We start from the raw sequence: 25,861 nt of genomic DNA on the forward strand, positions 1-25,861 counted from the left end.
TGCTCTAAAATGTCTATGAAACTCTATTTTTCAGTTGAAAAACGTCCATTTCCTGTTAAAACCCAAAGTTTTTAGAACTAATTATTAAGTCCAAAATACAAACTAAGCCAACTCAGAGGAAAATAAGTGGAAGAATAAGTACAGACAGACAGTGCATCTCACATATTGCTCCATAGTTTGTCTGATTTATATATTACACTATGTATTAAAAATATGATTGCTATCCTAACTGATATTAAGTGAACTGATCGAAGCATATTCAAACCGAATTTTTGTCCATAGGAGGGCGCAAAAACAATTATCACTTCTCAGAAGGCAAAAATTCACGTCAAAAGTAATAAAATCGTGTCGGCGCCGTCGCAGTGGGAACGCTCGGCAACGAGCGTTCCCACTGCGACGGCGACGGCACGATTTTATTGCTTTTGACGTGGATTTTTGACTTCTGAGAAGGGATAATTGTTTTTTGCGCTCTTCTATTGGGCAAAATTCGGTTTAGATGCACTTAATTCGATTCTCACTCGTAATATTGTTATAAGTGCTTGATAATCATGCGTTTTCAACGCGAGGACACGATTTTATTGCGTTTGACTTGGACTAGAAATTCACTATATGGCAACACTGAGCAACAAATAAAACACGACAAATTATCAGGTATTATGAGTAGATAATTTTAATAATTTTGAATTGCTAATTACAATATTTTGCATCAAATATGATTTCAAACTAATGTAAAAAAAGGATTACCTCGTACTTATTATTATTTATTCAAGAAATTATATTACTATGTTAAAAAATATATTAAATGCCATTTTTGTCATTAGGTCTGGAATAATTGTTTTCCAATGGTCCAGGTTCGCTCTCAGCGGCCCTGTCTATTGTGCAAGGATAATCCTGGATATGGGAGACCAGTAAATTTAAACTGCAGAAATGGAAGCAAATCCTACTCAAACTATACATTAGCTGGCCGATAAACTAAACCAGTCTTATTTAACATCAAGAAAAGAGACAAAGTATAGGGATTCCACATAAATTTAGCTAAGCCGATGCGTATCCACATATCCCAAGATCTTTTGAATCTAGTCGCCTTTTCTTAATCATTTGATTCCCAGAAATAAGAAATGGGTGTTGTACAACAACAACCGTTGTAGAAGACGGTTGTTATTTAAAGATCAAGAAGCATCCACATATCCCAAGATCTCATAATCTTGAAGCTTAGTCTGTTTTTTTAAATCATTTTAAAACCAGATATGTAAAATGGATGTTTAAATAAAACAATTATCATAAAATTTAGTGGTTATTTTAAGGTCAAGTTGAAAAGCTTGGGCTTACTGTAAAAAAAGTTATTTTGTGTGTATGGTAGAATTGCAAAGGGATTGTACATTACAAAACTCATAAACCTGACCAAACAATAATAGAAAATTATTATTGTGATAAGCTGGATCGTTGAAAAAGCTTGCAGTTGTCAACATAAGTCGAATAGATTTTTAGCACGATAATACACGACCCTATGTGGTAAAATTAAATCTCGATAAAATCAAGAACATTGGCTGAAACATTAATTCTTATTTATCATATTTTTAAGACCGAATACTATTTTTTTATTCAATACAACACTTTCTAGATAAAATAAAATTAAAATGCAGATGATGTAAAATCGAAATATTTTTAATCAAATCCTCCAAAATTTTATGCTATTGGGATTTAAGAAAATAGTGAAAAGTGAAATAATGTTATATCTTTAGGAGAAAATTATATTTTTAAATTAAATTCTAGAGCTGCATCCAAGAAGAATAGCCTCCTCACAGTCAGAGAAACAACGGCCTCCATAGAACCTACGAGGCCAGAACATGCATCAGTGATCACAGTCTCAAATTCTGATATAGCAAGAGAGATTGTAAGATTTGGGATGCGCACCGTCAATTTTTTCAGAATTTTCTGATGAAAAGCTTTTCTTACGTTCTTTTAGAATTCGATTTAAATTTTCAAGTTTTAAAGATGTCTGGAGGTAACTTTCCAACGCTGTTTAAATATGCCGTTTCGAGAACGACTTCGCTTTGATATTTCGCCAGACTTTCCTCACTAATCGACGGTTAAAGCAAAGACCTTTAAAAGATTGCGTTGCCGAGAAGGCCAGAACAATACTTGACCACCCCTGACACTCAGATCATAAGTAACAATGGCGCTTGACGCGGCCCGTTCGCACCGCTGTCGTTAATACTCGGCTGTTGAAACTTTTAAAAAGCAATTTAAAAAGAGAATTATTAGTCGCGTGGTTGAATTCGAGTCTGCTCGTCATCAATTAGGGGACGAAGCTTTATTTATTTTTCGTATAAGCCTGAATGGTCGGCGTTCGTGCGTCACGTCCCCACTGTAAATAACGCAAACCCGAAAGAGCGAAGTAGCAAAAACCTCAATAACAAGCGTTGAACCATCGCCGCGGGCAACGTATTACGGTGTCACGGAATGAGCGAACTTAATAAGGAAAACCAAGGAGGGGCATTTGCGTGATTTATCACATTGTTCTCTTATATCTCTCAGGTTCAAAGCATAATAGGGACTTATATTCCGGTTATTTTTTTCCCACCCCCTTCCGAGTCCCGGTTTTCCCGCTTGTTTCATCTTAACGCGGGCAATTTACTCGCCGCTCTTTTTAAACGCAACCTCATATTGCGTTCCCTCCGTTTGATTTATAACCGGCTGTCTGTGAATATTCCGGCTATTAAGTGAATTTATGATGACCGGTTAATGTGATGCGAAACGTAATGAAACACGCACAATTGTGCGCGATCGTCGGTACATCTTATAAACAAGCGACCTTGTTAAAAAGGAAAATTATGCTTTTTAACCAATAATCGATATTATTTTAATAATTTTATATTACACCATTAGGTATGGCAATCTGAACTTGATCTAAATACTTTTTTAAACAGAAGATTTGCGCTTCCATTTACTCACAGAATACAATAAAATACGATGTGTCTCATCCTAGTTTAACATTATGATAATCGAATATATACTGATTTAAGTATTTATATGCAAAGTTATATTGAACAGTTTCGATCCGTTTCGGCATTTAAAGCAATTTCAATTCCAATTTTTTCTTTTACAATAAAGGATATCAATCTTAATCAGAAAAAACTACAGACACTAACGCAATACATTTCTAGAATATAGAAAATATTAATAATGTGATATAAATAAATATAATATAATATATAACCCATTACGCACAAGAAGCCATGTAATTAATACAGTAGATTTAAATAATAAAACAAACTATCACTACTACTGATGCTTTGTGTAAGCTGCGTTATCTATGCGTTAAACTTTAATGCCTTAAAGCGTATAGATAACGGAATTAACCCTTTAACGGATTAAGATTAATCGCCGAATCTTAATGAATAGAGATTATTATGTTTCTTCCGCCTACCCTTTAAATGGGCTTTAAAAGTACCTCGTATGTTTATGTTCGGTTCACTTTAAAATAAAACCACGATATTTTCAGTTTATTATATACATTCATATTTAACGGAACTGACAAGATCTTATTATAATATAGCCGAAAGCGTCTACAAAGGACTTTTATTGCAAATCCTGCTTCCAGATTTTTCTTCGCGTATTTCCTAGCACGATTGTGTGTAGTAAAACGCAATCCTAGAAGAGCTCAGACTCGAACCGCTTAATTGCATTATTTTCCATAATTTATCGTGAAAAAGTGCTAATGGCAAGAACGATGGAACGAGCCAGACGAGTGGGGCTGAGGTGAATAATGGGGACGAGGGTGGAAGTCAAGTTGTTGCAAACCGAGGGGGCGGTTTTTTGTTCATCGCCAACTTTATCTACCATATAATAAATATATCATTTAAATATCGCACAAATAAATGGTAAATAATTGACATTGGTCGTAACACGCAACCAAACTGACAAGTTAAAATAAGTTGTTATATCCGAAAAGTATACATATGTTTTAATAAATTTAATAATTAACAACCAACTCGAGAATGTTTTAATCGGAAATTTGGTTTTTGAAAGTCATTTAAAATGCATCATACTCATGTGTTTTAAAATTTTACGAGCACAAAGTAATTACTTTGAAACCGAAATTCGTTCATGCGCTCGTGCACTAACGACAATAAAATCGTTATAGCGGAGATCACCTAGAGGGTTTTAAAAAGTTCAGCGATTATAAAAAGTGCTAGCTATCGCATCTTTTTTTTAATATCGCGTTATTAACACCTAGATAAAAAAGCGGCGAAGATAAAAATTAATCGCCCTCGCAATTGTGCCGATAAAACACATTAAAACTTGTACTTCCAATACAGAATAACGACTGGAAATATCATATGCAAAATATACGTGAATATATAAATACAACAATACGTGAAAATTGGATTTATTATTCTGCACGATTCAACGGGTCAAATATTGTGGGCGATTGTGTAAAAAAGATTAAAGATATATTTTTTTATTGAACAAATTCTATACCTACCAAATATTAATATACATATGTATTCATAAATAACTTATAGTACGGTTTAACATTATACATAAACTAAGTTTTAAATTGGTATATTATAACAAAAAAAATATTTCAAGGCTCGTTTTAGTCTGTAAAAATTGAATAACAAATATACAAATAATAAAGTAGGTGAATTTTATAAATATATTGCAATATATTCTGTCATGCTTTAAAGTGTATACCTATCAAAGAATAAGTTTAATAAATCAATTTGACCCAATTTGACAGTTGCGAAACGTATAATTTCTGTTCAAACACAAACTTAACCTAAAAAAAATCAGCCAAAAGCAACTTGATGTAATGAAAATTAAAAAATAATTTAAAGCACATCGGTGAAATTGTATTGTTTATGTTTTTTTAATAAAAATACACGCAAATTGACGCCTGTCAAATTTTATTTTTACTATCTAGTACAAATATGTATCTAGAGTACGCTCGAGATAAGGATTCCGGTTTGTTATTGTGTGCGTGAACTGTGTGGCTCAAAACAATTTCGCTCAGAATATTTAATTTTTTATTTCAAAAGAAAATATATGTTTGTTTAACATATAATACATACATCTGAGCTGAGTTGAAAATTTCAACGAATAATTAAAAATATATTATATAATCGAAGAAACCAGACATTGATGTCAGTAATTAAATATTTTCAAAATTCAAAATCTTTCACTAGTCAAAAAAATAATTAAGTTTTTAGCTATTCTTCAAAAACAAAAAGATATAAAATAAGGAAATAAATTATTCGCAGATTGTTTAATGGCTCGTCGACTCTATTAAATCATTAGAATCCATTGAATAAATTAAAAAATTATCATTGGCGCAACGATAAGAATAATAACTTTTTTAAGCCTTACAGAGAATAGTGTAAAAAAAACCAACAACGTACGGATTAATGGAAAAATAATTAAAATATTTTAATCCATGAGTAAGAGAACGAATAACTTACAGTGTATATTTGAAGCCTTGATATCAATTAACCCAGATATGCCCAAGAAATTTTGTTCTCTTAAAATTTAATTTAAAAATTAAAAACAGTGGCACGAGTTTAGTGACCTACCCATCGGACAGTGGGATATCTGGGTTAAACCAATATCAACACAAAATTATTTAAAATAAATCACTAGAGAAGATCGAACTTCTGTGCCACACTGCACTTTAATGACGAACACCAGCGTTGACGAATCAGCGACTGTCCTTAAAAGAAAAAGCGAGACAACGAAGTACACGCTACATCGCTTCTCCCTCTCATATACATGTACATGCACACAATAACAAACCGGCATCCTTATCCCGAGCGTACTCTGACAGTTAAAATGTAATCTAATAATATGATTTCACTAAAATGTATTTTTATTTGTAATACACATGTACTGTAATATATATGTGCATTACTTATATGAAAAATAATTTACTTTATTTTTTATATTTAGCCCAAACCAAAAAAGGGGTGCTGTTTACTGATTTAAATTAATATTATAATTATATTTTTAAGTTATTAAATATAAAATATTACTATGACTAAATTTTGCTAATAAAATCTTAAAGTAAATATACGAAACTTACATCATATCTAATATAACTACTTCACTCAGTTTACAGCAACGAATATTTATTATTTATAATTATTATTGCATTACAAAAATAAATGAGACTATTTTTACAGACTTTATATTGACTATATAACTCAGGGTGTGCGATTTGGTGGTGTGGAATGCTAATATTCCCAAGACCGCATTCGTTAAAGTTAACTTTCGAGTAGAACGCGTAGTGAGTCGGCGTAAAAGAGTTCAAAGCGCAAAAAGTCGACGAGGTGCCGTGGGAAAAAGATTGCACCGCGAGAAGAGTTATTAGTTTCAATAATCATTGCCACGAGGAAAAATTGGAAAAGTTTCGCCCCGGGGCTAAACTTTAGAGCATTTATCATGGGCAACTTGCCCGGCAAAAGAAGATTACCGCTCCCGTCTGAGTACTTGTTGATTGCGGTCCGATTGAAAGATCTGTCAGATAATAACTTTGATAATAAATGTTCTCTTGCTTTATTCCGAAGAAGTGCATGCAGAGAATTTAATAATAAATTTATTGTTTAATTAAATATGATGTATTTTAATATGATAATAATATAAGTTAGTAGCATATTAAATATTCGATAGCAATTTAACCAAAAGCTCGTCAATCAATAGGTACATGGTATAAAATATTGCCGTACTCTAGCGAGATTAGGAATTTACGCAGAATTACGTCTGAAAATTAATCGGCACTAATCAATGATATATATGTCCCCTTGTGAATTTCACAACTAATTCCATCAGAATGTTCAAGAGATTAGCAAACTTCATATCAGAGAACCGAGCGGGAAGATCCTCTGAAACGGTTTATTAATGTGAGACTTTGTTGGGTGACAAGGGCAAGACATCTTGCTAAATTTCTACGAATTTTATAATAAGTATATCAAATTAGACCGTTGGCTTAATTAATATACATACAAATATTACCAATAAATAATTTACTTGATAAAGTTATCATGATGTATTAATACAGTGTATATAATTTATATCAAGTCTCTTGGCAATAGCCATATATTTACCTGCTTATCAATTTATAATTCTTATTAAATTACTATTAATTTTGTATGCTTATTATCGAGTCAAAAATATTTTAATGGGTTTGACTTTAGATTTAATAAATAAATACAATCGTTAATTATGAATCCTAAGACATGCAAAAGTAAATGTGCAGGTTTTGTGAATACGTTATTTGTTTTAAATATTTAATTAGCTTTCACGACAATCAATAGTTAGAATTTAACTTTATTATTCTATCAACTTATTTATTTATGTAGGATTTCCATGAAAGTTTTAAACCTAAAGTTAGACTGGAATATTTTTTCCAATTTATATAAAATATATTTTAATTTAAGCTAATCTGTTTTTTTTCCTTTTACAATAAAACATTACTGCGACCCTTTTAGTGGGACTTATTTATTTTTGTTATGGTACTGTGAAAAGATTTTTTTTCCCGTTGTCAACAACACGATGACATATTTTAATAAAGTCTTTAAATTTTAATGCTACTGTTAAGTAGTCTTTAAAGGCCTATGCAATAAAGATTATATCTTAATAATTATTCAAGGTTAATAAAGGATTAGGAAAATTCTAAATGATTTATTAAAGTTATATATAATGCAAACACTTTTAGGTTACGAAGTATTTATATATTTAATTATATACATATATATATTATAAACAAGAAAATAAAGCATAACAGTGACAATACTTTTTAATCGACCATACATCAAAAATAATTTATGGACTACGTGATATTTAACATGTATCGAGCAAATATACTGAGATCAAATTAAATGACGATATTTAATGATTAGATATCTTAACCTCTCATGCCAACTGAAAAATATTTGCGATTATTATTGCTTTTGATCTTTTTTATTGCAAGTTAATAAAACTAAATTCAGAAAAGATTATATTACTTTAGCATAACATGAAGGTAACAAATTAAATGGTAAGTAACTTTTAAATAAAATGATTAGTTTTAATATTATATTAATTCTGGTAATAAACGGTTATTAGTCATAAAAAAATTATTAATTAATTTTTCATAGAGCTTTTTTGTTAGCATCAAAATTTTTACAAATATTTTTAAATGCTTTACAACCGCTGCATTATTTTTATATCGCTGCCTAAAAAATGTGTTTGTGCCAGATGTTCGAAAATATTCATATCTTTACTACTTTAATTGACCTTATCTTTGCTTTAGTAATCTAATAAATAAATCAATAGTCAGATAAAAATAAATCTCTTCGCGTGGTAATCAGAAAATTGCAAAAATAAATGAAAGCTTTCCAAAGAGTTACGCCTCAAAATTTGTTTGTAGGAAAACTTAAATCTCGTTTTTTCAATAATCCAAACGAGTTTTTTATCTTTATCTTGTTATAAATGTGAATATTTTAGAGTAGCAAGAGCTGTTATTTACAACTTTTTTTACGAGTAAGATATAAATATGGAAGCCCAAAAGTTGTTCATAACTAGACGCTTTAAAATGAATCAAAGTAGATTATTCGATTATTCACGTATTATAAAAAGTTGTTTTCTTAAATGCTCATATAATTATCTGTCTATTAATAATATCAAGATATTTGAATAAAATACTGTATTATTATAATTATATAATATATATTACATATTTATTTCATTTATAAAAATTCTCAAAATGAGAGTTTTTATTTTTTGAGAAATAAAAAACATCAAGAAACCAGATAATTTAACCATAACATCGAATATATTAGGGACACAAAATCGTTACAGACGCACATTATAAGTACTGTGAAATGATTTTTGAGACAAATTCCACAGAATAAATATTTATTATAATATCTATTTATTTCAGAAATTGTAGTGCGTATTTAAAGAGTTTTAAATGTAATAAATCAATTAAGAAACTTTTTAATGTGCCAAACACTAATACAGACATTTACTTTTCAATTGAGTTTTTTTGTAATATTCTTAAATAATTATTCACATCAAATTTCTTAAATTTTTTTAATCTCTTTCAATATAAATAATGTCTTACTTTCTCAGATAGTTTACATCGTTTTATGAGAAAAAAAATATTTTCTGCACCAAGAAATTATTATCTGCATAATAAATAAAAAGCTTGTTTTACTAGTCAAGTCTAGGTTTGCTTAGCGTAATTTAAATTTTTATTTTAAAAATGGTTCTCAATTTTAGTTATTTTAAGAACTTAATTTCATGTGTGCCTACAATTGCATCGCTCGAAAGGATATTAGTACAAATTTATAAATCTGCTTTCAGTTAGTGAGGTATTCATCGGGAACGTAAGGACGGCGATCATCTGCAACGCGTAACCGTCTATGGCGCTTGTGTTAAAGTTCAAATTGAGTTCATTCGAGTTGGACGTTGAGTAATGGGCGGGGGCAGATTTCAGTCGAAGGAAAGCCCTAGCGGGAAACGGAACGGGGAAAAGCGACAGAGGAAAAACGAAAACGAGAGAGGACCGCGGGATGACTGAAATTGTGTGCGAAAAAGGGCCAGATAAGGTTTGCAATGAGTGATTCGGATTTTGCGAAATACATGTAAAAGGGTTGGTCTCGGGACTGGGCCTAGATGACTGATAAAGGCTCTGAGCGAAATGTTACGAAATACACCATCTGGACGATAGGGATATCTGCTGTTGTTTTAGGACGGACATCCATACAATGAATACTCTTTAATATAAGTATAATAATAACAGTAAAAAGGAAAAATAATTTAACTCTTCGTTGAATCATAAAAAAATATAGATAGAGAAATATATTATTGTTTGCAGCTATTATTGATCAGACCCAGAATATCTAGATTAATAATACTAATTATAACTAATAATTTAATTTTGTTTAATTGCCATGGATCAAGATTAAATAATTATTATGATAAACGACTGTATGGTAATGCAACTATAACAAATAAAACTTGTATTGGTTGTTTTATAAAATACGTTAAAAGTATTATAAAAATACGCTATTAACTGAATATAATATAAAAAGATTCACGTTTACGTCTGTTTAAATATCTAATTCGCAATAATAATCGATTTTAATCTTTCAAATTTTAAAATAAATTATATTGAAATTTTACAAACTACTAAAATAAAAGTTTTTCATTATATAATCTCTCGGCAAAATCAGCTTCATCAGCATAATTGACACGTTTATCTACTCTAGTGTCACCGAGGAATTTTCGCCCGTGCTTTGATCTTTTTAATCTAAATTCCTCCCCGTTCAATATATAACTTTGAATACGTCGCAATATCCTAGAGCGGAAATATATAACGTGAATCGAGCAAAATGAAGCACAGTGCACGTAAAACAATCGAGACAAATCGCATCCATTAGGTATCAGGTATTTTTTCAAAAATTTAACCTTTTGCATAATCGTTTGCATTTATCACATCGACGTAATAACAGAATGTCTACAAAGGAGAGAGATAATATAATATAAAAATACAACAAAACCGCAACAAAAAGCGGGCAGTAATAATTGAAATAATTAACGAAAATTTCGAACCGCGCGTATGCTTTTGGTTTGTTTTTCAGCATACATAATAAATAGGTCGGGAATTCCTTTGTTACGGACGAGAATTTGCATACTTTTGTGTAATAAAAAATAAACACACATAGAAACCAGTACGTTTAAAATGGATAAAATGTACAGCACTCGACAAATAAAGCCTGAGTATTCCCATTACATCAATCGGTAATAAATATTGAAAATGATATATTATACTAATACATATATAAATACATAGGTGTTACATAAGGTAAAATTTACTAAATATTATATTAATAGCAGTAAAGTAGTGGTATTGAGTCGACAGTATAAAGATTTTAACAAAATAGGTCCCTAAAATAAACATACTGTTAAAAATGATATAAAAATATAGAAGCTGTGTATCGTGTACTTTTCTTATTAATATAAACGAAAATACAAGTAATAAAAAGCTTATATATTCCAGAGTTATTAAATATATATATAGAACCTAACTAAATTTGGAAGAAAAAATCAACAACATTCTAATATTTTGATTACCTACTATATTAAAGGTTGAATAAAATTTACAATGAAATACATTGGAGAGTCTAGTACTTCTACAGTGTCCCAAGATTATATTAATATATATACATACATTACGTATTCAAACGTTTGTGTTAAATATAGAGAATGTAGCCATAAAGAAAATTTACATTTTAATAATATTTTTGCCACATCGATACCTGATATCTCTGGTACTTCTGATACCTGAAGTTAGAGATAACCATAAATATTATATAATAATATTTAAAAATCTGTAAATGCTAAAATATCATGAACATTACACTCTTTTATATAATCAGTGTTAAGTATTTATGAAGAGCACTTTACTGCTGCTCGTAGTCAATTATCTAAGCGTTTTAGGAACTATAATTTTATTCTTTCAAAAAGTGTGTGGACCACTGGCGACTATTGGCGTGTTATAAAGTCCTAATTAAAGAAACCGTGAGAAAAAACTTTACAAATATTTTACGCGTTTGCAATACGCGTTAAAAGCGCAATAAATAAAATGACAGAGTGCCACTGTTATGCCGATAAGTGAGATCCAAGGGATAAGCATTGATAAACGCATCAAGTGTATTATGAAAACAAAAAGCGATGCGTGGAATTCGGGATTGCCAAATTTCCACATGCTTAAACTCTAATAGCTATACAAATACTCTAATAAGAAAACAGACGGAAAAAAGAATCCCTAAATATTTGTAAATCATCGTCACATCCAGAGTAGGCTAGCGAGAATCTTTTATTAGACCAAGCGTGTACATAGCACATATTTTCAGGGGTTTCTCACGGGTCCAACCTGGACCCTTTGCTCTTTACGTTATTTATTAATGAAATGAATATAGCAGCTACAAATTCTGAATGCAGGTAATTTAAAAAAAAATAATGCAGTGATTTAGATTCTCTATGGAGAAGGGCTTTCGAAAACCGTCTGCCCTATAATGTCGAAAAATGTCATAATGTGTCATTTACTTGATACCGTTTCACATAAATTTATTCCACGGTGAGAACATTTGGACTAGAAAAATTTTCACTAAAGATCATAAGATCACTTTTGAGAGCTAGTGGAGGTTCTCGCGTAAACTATATCTGCGATATATCTTACAATAGTATGTCTTTATTATGATAATTCGTCAGCTATTCGTATCTTTTATGACACTAATTTTCAGCAATTTTAATCAGGATCTATAATTTGGAATACCCAAATAACCAAATGCTCACTCTTAATCGAAAAAGTTTAAAACAAGGTTTTTTAAATACCTTTATAAAATAATATTTGCTTATTATCTGCTGTCATATAATATATCAAACTATCCTCAAAAAATTTTAGTTTTGGGTCCAGAACGTCTTCGAGAATCACGATCGCGTTCTCTTTTGATGCCTGTTAAAGATTAATATACTTTACAATAAACGCTAACAATATGCTTTTTAAATCACAAAATTAATATTTTCCATGTATCTTATATTGATTTCTTTCATAAAATAAATTTTTATAAAAGACGTTTTTTTTGTATAAAATAGTATTATGGAGCTACAATAATAAATCATAAAATTATTGCACATACGTAATGTTCTCATTACCTTGTTAGCGTCATTTTTATAGATAATATTGAATTCGGGTTGATTTTAAACCTTATATCTGGATGTTGCGGGAAGAGGGAAGCGGCTGCGTTTCTGAACTTATCATTTTATGAAAGAAATCAATATTAGATACACAGAAAATATTAATTTTGTGATTTAAAAAGCATATTGTTAGCATTCATTGTAAATTATATTAATCTCTCGTTTTAAAAATATTTTAAAAAAGTTATTGTAACCTAAAGCCAAATCAAATTAAGCTACGTCGACCATTGATAGAGATTAATGAGTCCAAGAACGCAGTCGCTTCTCTCTTTACGTCAACTCTAACAGGTACGACGTTTAAAATCAACCTGAGTTCAATTTAATCTTTAAAGACAATAATTATAACTATTACTAAAAAACTTTTCCTTATATAAAAATAAATGTTCTGACACTAATATCAGGATGAATTTTACAATTTTATTTTTAAAATATTTTTAAATTCATAGAAATTTATTATTTTTGCGATTTAAAAAGCAATTCGATAGCATTTAGTGTTTAGTAAACAAATCCATCGTCAGTTGAATTAAAATTTCAAAGGGCTAGAAACAACACAGCAATTTTGTTGGCAACTTATAGGTAAACAAAGCACACGAATGAAGGGTTAAAAATTTTAACTATGAATAGAATGAAACACGAAAAAGACGGCTAAATCTAAAAGATTACACTATTATTACATCTCAATAAAAAAAACTGTGTTTTATCTACTAATGTAAATACAAAACAGAAAATATTTTTTCTGTAAATTTGACGATCGTTTATTTTTTAAATTACATTTTCAATCTCGTTTATTTTTTAAATTACATTTTCATCTATTTTTAATAAAAAAAAAATATACATAGCTTGTTTGTAATAGCAATTAAATTACTGTTATAGCATTTCCCATTTATCTTAAGATTTTATATGTAATTTTATTATATGTATAACTACATCATATTTAATACATATTATATTCTAAGACGTGAGCACGTTTGTAAAATAGTCATTTAGAATTTCGCTTTAAATAATATCTTATAATATTCCATTAGTTTGCACACATGAAACAACTATAATATATCATTTTTAAGTTGCTAATATAAATAATGTATCAAACAATACGTTCATTTAAATTTATATGATTTTATACTTGAAGTAAAAATAATAATAATTTGTCGGTTAAGCAGAAATTTCGCGAAGAAGTCCCGGAATGAGAAGGGCTAACCGCGCGCTATTTACCGTTCGTTGTGTTATACACAAAGTTAAAAGTTTTCGTAACTTTGTATTATAAAATTACATTTTCGCCTCGAAAATTGAAAAAAAGAACACGCAGGATTTAAACGGCTAAGAGGGTAAAAAAAACTTCAAAATCAGATCGGCAATGTCTACCGCGGCTGTTTTATTATTTATTCAATGAAGTTGGGCAAGTGTTTCTTTTTATATTTTTAATTACGTATAAAGTTTTCCGATTGTTTTTAAATTTTTAATAGAACCAGTTGCGACATTGCGTCATGTCCGCTAAAATTCGAAAGGGACGATGCGAATTTAAAATTCATTGAAAAATGCGCTTTGAAACGTATCTGATCTAGGAGAAGTGGGGACCGACTCACAGCCCAGCCATCAAGATCTTACTCGCTCTCTGAAAGCCACCTTTTGTGTAACTTGACTTTCTGTGTCTTTGCCGTGTGATATAATAATACACCGCCTTTGTGCACTTATCATACAAATCGTTACGAATCTTTTTAACGGCGCCCATGAGGTTTTTTGTATACATTTTTATAATACTTAAATACAAATATGCTTCGCGACTTTCATGTTGAAACGATTCTCGTACATAAATAGAGCACTTTACGCTACCCTTTCCTTTATATTATGTAATATATTTACCTCTCACCTACGCCTGAAGCTAGTATATATATATAATACATATATATACAGCTTGATACTAGAATATCTTATGATGTGTTTTGCTTAATATAAAGTACGCAAATAAAATTTGTTTAATAAAAAATTCTAGAACGATAATTATAGAAATTTTAAATAAAAAATAAATACGATCTATTAAAAATATACATGCCTTAATATTTTAATTTAAAAATGGTTACAGAGAAAAAAAAATTTACGTAGCTTTTAGATAGTCTTTTAAATATATTTTTAAATTGTCTTAATTGTCCTTGAACTTCATTAAATTATTATGTATAAATAAATACAGGAATAAAAGCTTTATATCTGCGTAATTAAAAGAGTTTAGTATCTAATGACAAACATAGAAATTTAATAATGTTCTTATATTACATGGCAATCCTAAAACACGTGAAAGCGTGAACATTGAACTGTCCTCATTCCCGGTCTGTTTAAGATGTCGACATTCAGAAAATATCCTTTGTCAGAGAAGTTGTAATGGCGAACTTGGAACAAATGAAAGTCCCCATGAACATTCTTCCTATGCTTGCATTAACTGTGCAGATTTACACTTTAATTTAATGCGTGGAAAATATTTAACTTCTGCAATTACCATTATCATTAACTTGCGCTATCACCATAATAATTGATCAGTAAAATATGCCACTCTTTAATAATAAAAATGACAATGCGGCAATATTTGATTAAAAAAATTTAAAACTCCAATAGAATTTCAACTCACATAAGTGAAAAAATGCGTTTAAATTTCACCTATTGCAAGAAGCAAACCATATTTAGTATACATTAATGCTTTTGAGGAAAAAAATATGAAAGAGAATAAATACCAATAGGTTGTTATCAGTAAAGTAACTATACGTTTGACTAATATGAATATAATTATCGAGCGTATACAGTGAAACACTTTCCCTTTCGCTCGCTCGCGTGCTAAGTGTCAAGACCTAATGTGCGAGCGAACGAAAGGGAAAGTATCTCACCGTACGCGCCTTATAACTATTTATCATAAGTATTTAAAAAATTTTAAGTGCAGATTAAATGAGTTTATAATAAAAACATTATGTACTTTCACTAACTTATTCTTCACATATTAATCATTTTTTATATATCTGATACGAAAAATAATGTATTTTTGGAAGCAATGAATTATTTTATGTCATTTTTTTGTCCATTATTGTGAAATATTTTTTCCCCCTAAAATCTGTTGCAGAGTTCGAAATAAATGATATTTGTTTAGAGCAATATCTGAAAAATACGGTATGTGAGAAAGGAGCTCTCATTAAAATCGATTCGCTGCACGGTTTTTATCCTCAGACAATTTTTGAGATACCCATATTCTGCAAAATAACACCTTTCCTAAGTTTGTAAATGTTTGTGAACTAATGTAAGCGACTCGTTGAGCTTTTTATCACAACCCTAATATCCTCACTAACAACCCCCAAAGACTACATGCCTTTAAGTAGATATTCAATGTCAAAATTCCCGAAACGAAATTTTTAGAAATACATTTGACATTTTCTAAATTTAATGGCATCTCCGCCCATTTCACTACAGATGTTTTTAACTACTATTGTTGCAAAATTCCAGAGTTGAAATTCATAAAACATAATGTAGCTTAACTGAGATTATTTTATTTCCACTGGCATTGTTGATTTTGGGTTGAAAATATAGAAGCAAAAATATCTCGTTACTAAATAGCATAATTGATACGATCGATTACTAATAAAAAAAACACCAAAGAAATAGTGAATTGATCGTTAATTTATTAAAATTTATACGTTTTTGATAATGTAAATGTTAATATTTGTTTAAAAGTAACTGAGGTAGTTAATACGTATATCTTTCACGTCAAAATGATATTATCATATAATATTCTACGTATTTATTTCAAAGAGGTTAAAATTGTGCTATATGACACGTCGTGCAGAGATCGATTCTTATCATAGGTTCGCAGGCGAAGGACGCCGTTTTTGAACTTGACGTAGTTCATTCATCTCGACAAAGGAAAGCTCTTATCAAGCCTGCGCCGCATTCGCAGCGTCCCCTATGCGCGATCATCAAAATCTTAGTGCTCTAAATGCCCTCCTACCATTGTTTTCGCACAATTCTTCTGCGGGTCGTAAACGGAACGAGGCACCCCCCAAAGCAGTCAGCTTGTTTGACTGTCCGGAAGCGGAACCGCAGTGATCGGCGGAAATACGGGATGAATTACAAAAGGCGGAACACCGGTCGGGATGATCGACGTAGGGGCGACATTAGAGTGCCCTTCAAACAAAGATGGTGGCGAAGATTTTTCCTCCGAAAACGATTGAAAACAAGCATGGGCGGTGCCAAGGACAAATATATTCTCAGCTGTTCAGACTATCAAGCTCATTAAAAAAATGTTTTTTTAAATCATATATATATACATATCATGCGAGTCAAATAGCGGCTCACGAGCCGCATGCGGCTCTTTGGTATATTCAATGCAACTCCACAGTAGCGAGCTTGTAACGTACAAAACGTACTTCAAAACAGCACTTCTGGCCAATAGGCAACTATAGAGTTAACCTGTGGCTTAAATTAATTTATTTACCCATAGAAGCCCTATTCATAAGTAAGTTTCATTGTACTCTCTTTCCTGAGCATGTTGACGAAAGACAACGTGTGCTTATACTTGTTAGCTTAATTCTTAATTATCAACAAACATTCATGTTATCATTTGATAAAGAAACTAAGTATAATTGCAGCCAGTTTCATATTAATAAATGTCCTTATGGTGAAGGAAATATGGAAGAATTGCTTAAAATTGTATTTCCAAATGATTCAAAACTACAAATATTAATATCTTAAACTCCAACTTCACGTAACACAAAAAACGGTGTATTACTGAAATCAGTAAAGACTTTTTAGTCTGAAAAAATATTTAAAAACCTATGTAGCATTCAATTTAGCTCAATTTAATTTAATTTGTTCGTTATTTTTTTGCAGAAGTAAAAAGAAATATTGATTTAGTAGCACTCAAAGAAACAACTCGTGGTGTCGATTAGGGTTTCTGACTCGGGTCGACCCGGGAATACATAGGGTTTTCGATGTATCTAATCTCGGGATTCGTAATAATTTCGGAAGAGTAAATAATATAATTTCGTCCAAATTTTTTGTCTTACGAACGCAGTTAAAAAGAAATGTTCGGGTCAAAAACAAAAAGCATACTTTTTTAATGGGTTCCATTAATCGCAAAATACAGATTTACAAATTCGTGGAAATTTGCTTGGGTATGTGCCGCCCCCCCCCCATACATTTTTTGCAGGGTCATAAAATCAGCATTTTTTAAAATAATAAATTGGTTACTATTAAGCTTTTGTTATTCGTGGATTTATATATGTTTTAGTGCATTCAGGGTAAAGAACCACACTAGACGATCATATCGCGAATATGCCGCCCCCAAGCAAGTGCCGCCCGGGGCGGCCCGCACCCTACCCCCCCCCCCCATAGCAACACCACTGGCTAGCATTGACGACTGTCAATGAATGACAAAGTAATAGAAAATCGCAAAATATATGTTGGTCATTCAAATACTTCCGATCTTCCGAGAAGTATGCACATTAGGCATGAACATGCCTTTACTTTTGCAGCGTTATAAAAAGGTCATTGTAAATCTTTTAAAAATATTCGTAAAAATTTAATTTTACATTGATAAAAAAATTATCGAAAAATGAGAATTCTTAATTTGCTTTATTCCTCGAAAAAAATAGCAAAGAAACACAAGTTGCGGCATTACGGTGTTTTTTAATCAAAAATTTACGGGTACTTTCCTGTTATCATTCCAAAAAATATTCATTCATTTATTTATTTACATACGTCACTTTTCTGTCCAACGTTCACTCGCTACCGCTCGTTTGCACCCAACCTGTTTAAATTTTGAAACCTTTTAAAATTTAAACTAGTGAGCGTTTGTTAGAACAGTAACCACACCATGAATAACGCTCTACAACGAATCTACTTAAAAATTGTATTTAAATAAATAAAATATATAAAAAAATAAGCAAATATTTTTTTAAATAAATTTAACCCCTGATAACAGGGATGTACCAAATCACGAATTAGCAGTAAAGTGCTAACAAGTGCGTTATTGTGGTGTCAAATCAAAGAGTTGTTTGCCCACAATTCTAGTCACTATTACTGACATTTAGTAAAATTTCATAAAATTGGAGGCAGAAATTTTATTATGTAATTATTTCATTTCAGCTTGTTTGCTTAACACATGCACGAATTTGTTGTCAACCATTCATATAAAACAAATATTTTCCTTGATACATAGAAAAGTACGAAAATGACTTCCATACATAAAAGAGAAACGAATCTTTGATAGAGAATTAAAGATTAATATAGATTTGATCAACACTAGTCAAAGTATTTGAAATCATAATATACAGGTATGCTTATCATATCGAAAGATACCTGATTTCTTTAATTTTTAAATAAAAAATCCATATATATGCAAACATGTAGATCTCATCCACACTAATTTTAAAAAGGATTATTATGCTTGTCACGCCATTATTCTAAAAAAGTAGATAGGTTTATGTTTAATATAGGCTAGACAAGTCTTGTGAATACATTGCTACATCAGGAATTCCCTACAATTCTTAAAATTGATTATATTGAGGATTGTAGAGAATTAAAATTTGTTGTTGAAATCCATGTGCGTTAGATCATTATTTAGTATATAAAAATAATTTCAAGAACACAACTTAACTTATATTACGGACTGAATGATAATGTAAGTGATAACCGATTAAGGTATCTTATTCCAAAATCATTGTATATTCAATCAATATACAGAAAACATATCAAATAAAGTCTCAAAGATGTCAGAATTTATATTCCAATTCGCGATTAAGAAGCTCGTGAGCACAGTGTGCCTTGTATAATCACCTAGTATGCTATATATATATATACTATTGTAACCAAAAAAATGTCCAAAAAAACATAATTTTAATATATTCCATTTTTATTTCCCACAAAACTCCTACAATATATGGAATATAATTCTCTTGAGTCGCGTCGATTAATGTACTTAAAATAACATTTATTCAAGCTGCTAATTGATATTTACATAATCTAGAGAATATATAAGAACTTGTTTTAATATTCTTACTTGTTTTTAAGAAGAGTATTGTGAGGAAAGTTTGTATTAAAGCAGAGTAATTAACACATCTACCTATTTTTTTTTAACAATTTGTCATGTAGTATCAACTTATTTTCATCCAGATGCTTAGTCAAGCCAATAATTTAATTACTGTAAATATTTATATGTGTACTACATTTTTCTGTGCATGGTACCTTGACGTAAAATGTAATTTAAAGCTTAATATAAAGGTTTATATTTTTGTAAAAAATCTATAAATGGAAGTGTAGCAATATAGAACTAACATTTATTTATATCAATGTCAAAAAACGTGATATATGAATATAATCTATGTAAATGCAAGCAATGTAAATATTGCTTTCAATTTTGTGAATATTTACTTGAATTTTTCCCTAGCAAAATCTGAAGTAAACATGTCTACTGATTCTTGCAGTGACACATACATACATATATCCTAAAGTGTTGCTCCATTTTACATTAACTGAACGTACCACACATGCAGCACAAGAATATGAAAAAAATGTAAGTTTGATCAAATTTTGTTACTACTATTCAATCACAGATGAGTGAATAACTAAATTAACTCAAGATATGTATATAATTCAATAATTTTGGATCTTGAATAAGACTTTAAAGTTATGGATGTGTTAATAAAATTTACTATAATAAGACAAATAACAATGCACATGTAATTAATTAACTATTAACATTAAGAAAAAAAGTATTTTTTAGTTTTTAATTTGTCTAGTTATTAAATAAGCAATATCAAAAATTGATTTTATAAAACATAGCACAAAATTTAATTTGTATTATTTTTGTATTACACACCTGACCATCATGGCTTGCTAAGTTTTCCAAATGCGTCATAACGACATTATACAAAAAAGTAGTTTTTATCATTTTATATACGCGTAATAAATACTATAAAACAGAAAATACATGTGTTGGTCTATCTGGCAGAAGAACTCATCGCAAATAGTAAACAGTAGCGACGTGATATTTTCACATGTCATTTTGGCTGCCATTTCTAAGTCAACTGCACTATTTTTAACTAAACTAAGTTCAAAGTTGAGCTGAACAACAACGTGCTGATGATCTATTAAGTGCTATATTATAATGAATATAGAATGAGTTTGACTCTAATTTAGGCAAAGTTGAGTAATAAACTATTTTATCAACTTAAAGATACGCTTATATATATATTATATTACATGCGTAAATATACACACACTGATAACATGCATATTCTTATATTTGATAAAATTTTAAAAAAATGATTATGGTGTACACCGAAAATAGATAAGAAAATAAATAATAAACATACTCTTGTTTATAGAGCTTAAGTTGCTAAATGGTTCGTGTAAAACTACATTTTTAAGCACTGATGTCTTGGCTAAGAAGACCAAGAATAGGGGACGCGATCGCACTCAAAAAAATATTGTTGACATCACCCCTCAGTAACATAAAAAATGCTTCATTTAATATACACTATGACGATAATACAAAAATTTGGACCTTTGCATAAACAGCTTAAATCATTTTACGTTTTCACGAAAATTACACAATTTACATTATCACTCATATTTTGCCAAAGAAGACCATTTGGATTAAAACGCTTAATCTGTTTGTTTGATTTGTGGTTTTAATTTAATTATAATTCTGTATTTTAATTAAATATAAATTAAATGTGCTAGAGTACATTTTTTGTATTCTTGAATAATAAAATATAACTTTCCATATATGTTGCTACCTGCTTATTTGTGTATCACTAATATGTTAATATTTTTGAAACTGAAAATTAGATTCAAAATGGACTGTTGTATAATATTCATATAAATACAATATTTTAATACAGTAAAAACAACTTTTAATTATTATTCTACACATAGCAGGTATGCGAGAAGTATTTTTAGATTAAAATGCATTAGAAAAAATATAGCATGTACAAAATCTCATTTAATACTAGACCCCGCGTATATCAGTAGAAGTCACGGGGTCAGATATTGTGAAAATTCTTTCACAAAGCCTTTCTCCGAAAGGCTTTTGTGCGCGCAAATGCCTTTTTTATTGCGTTGACATGCCCTTTTTGTCATCTTGTATTGAGAATATTGAAATTCTAAAAAGAATAGCAAGCACGTTCTCGTTAAAAAATATACGTTCTCTACAACTTGTTCCTTGTTCTATTTAACTACGTCATAGCAAAAGTGTATTTCGCGTTTTTTGCCCTTGTTTTTCGCGTTTCGCCTTATTCGATTATGGGAAAAATGGCTTTCGTTCGCGCAGCCTATCGACCGACAATAGATATAAAACAATTACAAGTTATCACATTCGGTCGGTTGTAAACATCTCTTCAAGTTGTTAACTGAATGAAAACTCGAAGGAGAGAAACAACACCAAAAATATACCGTGGCTAAAAAGTTGTCGAAAAGCTCAAAAAAGTTTCCATAGCACATATCCAACTCGGAGCCTATAATATACAAATAAAAAGTTTTTCTCTATAGTCTCTTCCGCGCTTTGTTTCTACGTTATCCCCCGCACTCGATCAACGACTGAAAATTGACATTTTTCCTCGTTGAGAATAATAAGATTTTTATTTTGCAAACGAGACAAGAAATGACTTTTTATAAAAATAAAATACGCGACGCAAAACAGCGTTTATAAATAATAAATTGCGATGGTTGTGAGATAAAACCAAAGAAAAGCAATATTATTTATTAAACATAGCTTTTGAACGTTTTTTACGAATGTGTGCTAGACATATTATATTTATTTCGACACCTATAAAATATAATGCACAAAATGAAGAGAGTTATATTTAAGGCATTATATAAACGTTTTTATCGACTCGCGTGTTTGACTAAAATATATATGTATAATCTTTCTGCTGTGAATTTCCATTAACTCCCATTAATAAAATCAGATTTATATGACACATACATATGCTTATAATATGTTAAAAACACATACACTTAACGATGTAATCCAATATGTTTTTTGTATAATTGTAAATTTTGAATTTTGAATTTTTTTACAAATTTCATGATATATATATTACATGTATGTCTACTGAATTCTAATTTTTTAGCAAATATTTAAATTATCAAAGTTGCTATGCTAGTATTATTCAGGTTATTTATTTAACTATAGAGTGGTATTATTTGTGAGTTTTTTGATTAAGAATACAGGAATGCTTTTAAACGGTGAGTTATTTAAAATACATTAAAAATGAATTACAATAACACAATAGTCATTCTAATGTACACGATTAACAATGCTAAAAAATGGTTAAACGTACAATAACGCATAAAAAGAAAAATTATTCCGCAAAGAGTAAATATTGTTTAATGACTTACCACAATTTAATTAAATTGAAATAAATATAAAATCTATTTTTTTCATATATATACATACACACATTTATGTATATATTACGAAATAGGAATAAATTGTAAAAGTTAAGAGAGTTGAAATTTGGTTCAGATTATCAAACAACACTTAGCATATTTCAACAGACGATTTGGCAATGTTTTAATAGAATGTCTAAAAAATATATTTGGATTCAGTGATAATTATGATAGTTTTAAAACGTTGCTTAATGAAAATATGTATTTTAATTTTAACATCTTCAAATTAGCCATAAAATAGCAAGTGCTATAAGATATTACAAATAATAAATTATTAACACAGTTTTACCCTAAAATATATCAGTGTACGTTGGCAAATCTAAATCAATCAAGCAGCTTTACTGCCATCTATAATACAACGGTCGTCAAATTTGAAACATATATGAAAGGGTTATATAAGGGTATTTAAGTTATAAGCACCCGTTGGTGATGCCTTGGCAAAGGAACAAGTTGTAAAAATATTTAAAGATCGTTCTAAACATGGCAGATTGCAATATATTATATATGAACGGCCACTTTCGAAACCAGTAATTAGTTGTGGCATCGAAAATTAGGCGAGCACTAAACCTCCCTCAATAATTAAAATATACACACAGCGCTCAAAATAATAGCTTCTGTAAAGAGTTTCGCTCCCGACATCATCAATAGTTTTAAATGAGATCTCCAACATAGACATGAAAGAATCCGACGACCATCGACAGACGGAAAAGATCGGGAAAGCTGCCGCTCTCCTCTTTACGTCAACCCTGACCCAGCTCAACGTCCAGAAGGCAGAGTTGGACCGCTTCGGACACGACTATTATTCTTTGTAAGCAAGCATGGATAAAAGGACTTATACATGAACATAATTATTCAAGTTTTCGTTACTTGTACTTGAGTAAAATATATTTTTTTTAATTGCGCTATATAGAAAATTAAACGTGTATTTAAAAATAAATATGAGCTCAAAAGGTTTATGAAAAAAATAATTTTAAGGAAAGATGATTATATGAAAAAATAAAATTTTTTCCCTGCAGCTGTATTTTAAACAATAACTTTCTATAATATAATATAAATATGCCCAACTTATCAACAGTGATATTTTAAAAATAAAAGTTATTTTTAAGTTTTAAATTGATATTATTTAAAGATATATACTGTCCCCACAGTGAATTAAAAAAATATTTTACCTCTAAATTGCCATTTTCCTCAATTAAAAAAAAAGTTTAAATAATCATACGGCATTTTAAATCATTTTAATTTAAATTTAATATTTAAAATCACGTTTATAATGCTAATTAATTTTGTTTGCAAAATCGATGTAAATATTATTCCAACAATATTTATTCGTTTCAAACTAATCTAGCTGGTTGTTGATATTTACCAGACAATAATCCTTACTTTTGTTAAAACAGTAATCAACAATCATATATAAAATTAAGTTTTAGAAATGTTGGTATAATAATACTCATAATAACAATATGTATTACTTTAAAATTAAATATCTAAACACTCATATATGCGCGTCCCAGCGCCCAGGAAAAGAGTCAAAACGCGCCCGATGCCTAGTAAAAAATCGAAACGCGCACATGTGCGCTCCCCGGCGTCCATGTGTTCAGTTACCATATATGTACATATATGTTCAGTAAACATATATGGTTTTACTATTTTTTACCGTAATTATATAGCTCACAAAAGCTATGTGATATTGCGTATATTTACTTTTTAAATAGCTGTGATTAATTATATGAAATTCGTTAATCCGTTAAAATAATTGCAACATTAATAAATGGCTCCACGGGCAACTTTGATTTATAATTTGAATAATGATCAGTTACGTCGAAACATAAAGTTAGTTATGCCAGAAAGTTATGAGATGATATTTATATATTTTTATAAAATATTAGAGGCATAATCTCAACGTAATCAATTATAATATCCAGCTTTTAAAACCAAATTAAATAAAATAGAAAGTTTTTTCAGCGAATCCAATAAATAAAATTAATCTAACCTGCTTCAGGTTGTCCGGGCACCAAGATTACGTCGTTCCTTAACCATGATATGACCGTGATGTGATCTCTTCTGTCACAAACTAAAACAGCCGGTGACCCAATAGTGGCATGGGTTCCGAGTACCCGTGGCTCGTAGTTTCCGGCGATTACTGAAAATAAAAAATATATATATATAATACACAACGAGAAGAAAAACAATATAAAAATGAACGTCATAAATTGAGTCGGAAAAGTCGCTATTAAAATTTTTCCATTGCAGTCGCTTTGTCACGAGATTTGCTCGACGCCGGTACAAAAAAAAGTATACAAACTTTGAGCCAATAAAATATACGCGTAAGCCGCCCAGACAATGTAGAAAGAAACTTGGGACCTTCCGCACATTTTTCAACAATGAAAAACCCCGCGAGTGTGTTTTCTTTTTGCTTCTCATTTTTCATAGTCTGATTGCGGATCGAACTTTGTTGGTAGAAAAATATGCTTTCAATAATAATCTCGGCTCAGAACAAAAAAAATCAAATATCTAAGTACCTACGTAAGCAGCTCATTGTATTATTGTATTATTATACCTAGCCATGGAAATTTAATCAATATAATGCTAATATAAACATAAAAGCAATTTAATATACTTATTTTATATTATATATATACACGAGTATCTGCTCTCTTTATATAATCTGTATCCTGACCGAAAGTATGTTTAT

The 25,861-nt window shown here is 30.0% G+C and overlaps 1 protein-coding gene across 1 annotated transcript in view; it reads right to left on the reverse strand.

Annotated features, from left to right (window-relative positions):
* Positions 1 to 25,861, reverse strand: part of LOC148226544 (cell adhesion molecule Dscam2-like) — a 234,248-nt gene that overhangs the window by 19,284 nt on the left and 189,103 nt on the right. Inside the window, exon 5 of the mRNA XM_088204610.1 lies at positions 25,160 to 25,309. Within this exon, the coding sequence (XP_088060736.1) occupies positions 25,160 to 25,309 (150 nt within the window). The remainder of the gene's footprint in view (positions 1 to 25,159; positions 25,310 to 25,861) is intronic.

This window comes from Plectrocnemia conspersa, unplaced genomic scaffold (genome assembly GCF_051122295.1).
Source record: "Plectrocnemia conspersa isolate PC_06_02 unplaced genomic scaffold, ASM5112229v1 ptg000014l, whole genome shotgun sequence".
NCBI classification, from domain to species: domain Eukaryota; kingdom Metazoa; phylum Arthropoda; class Insecta; order Trichoptera; family Polycentropodidae; genus Plectrocnemia; species Plectrocnemia conspersa.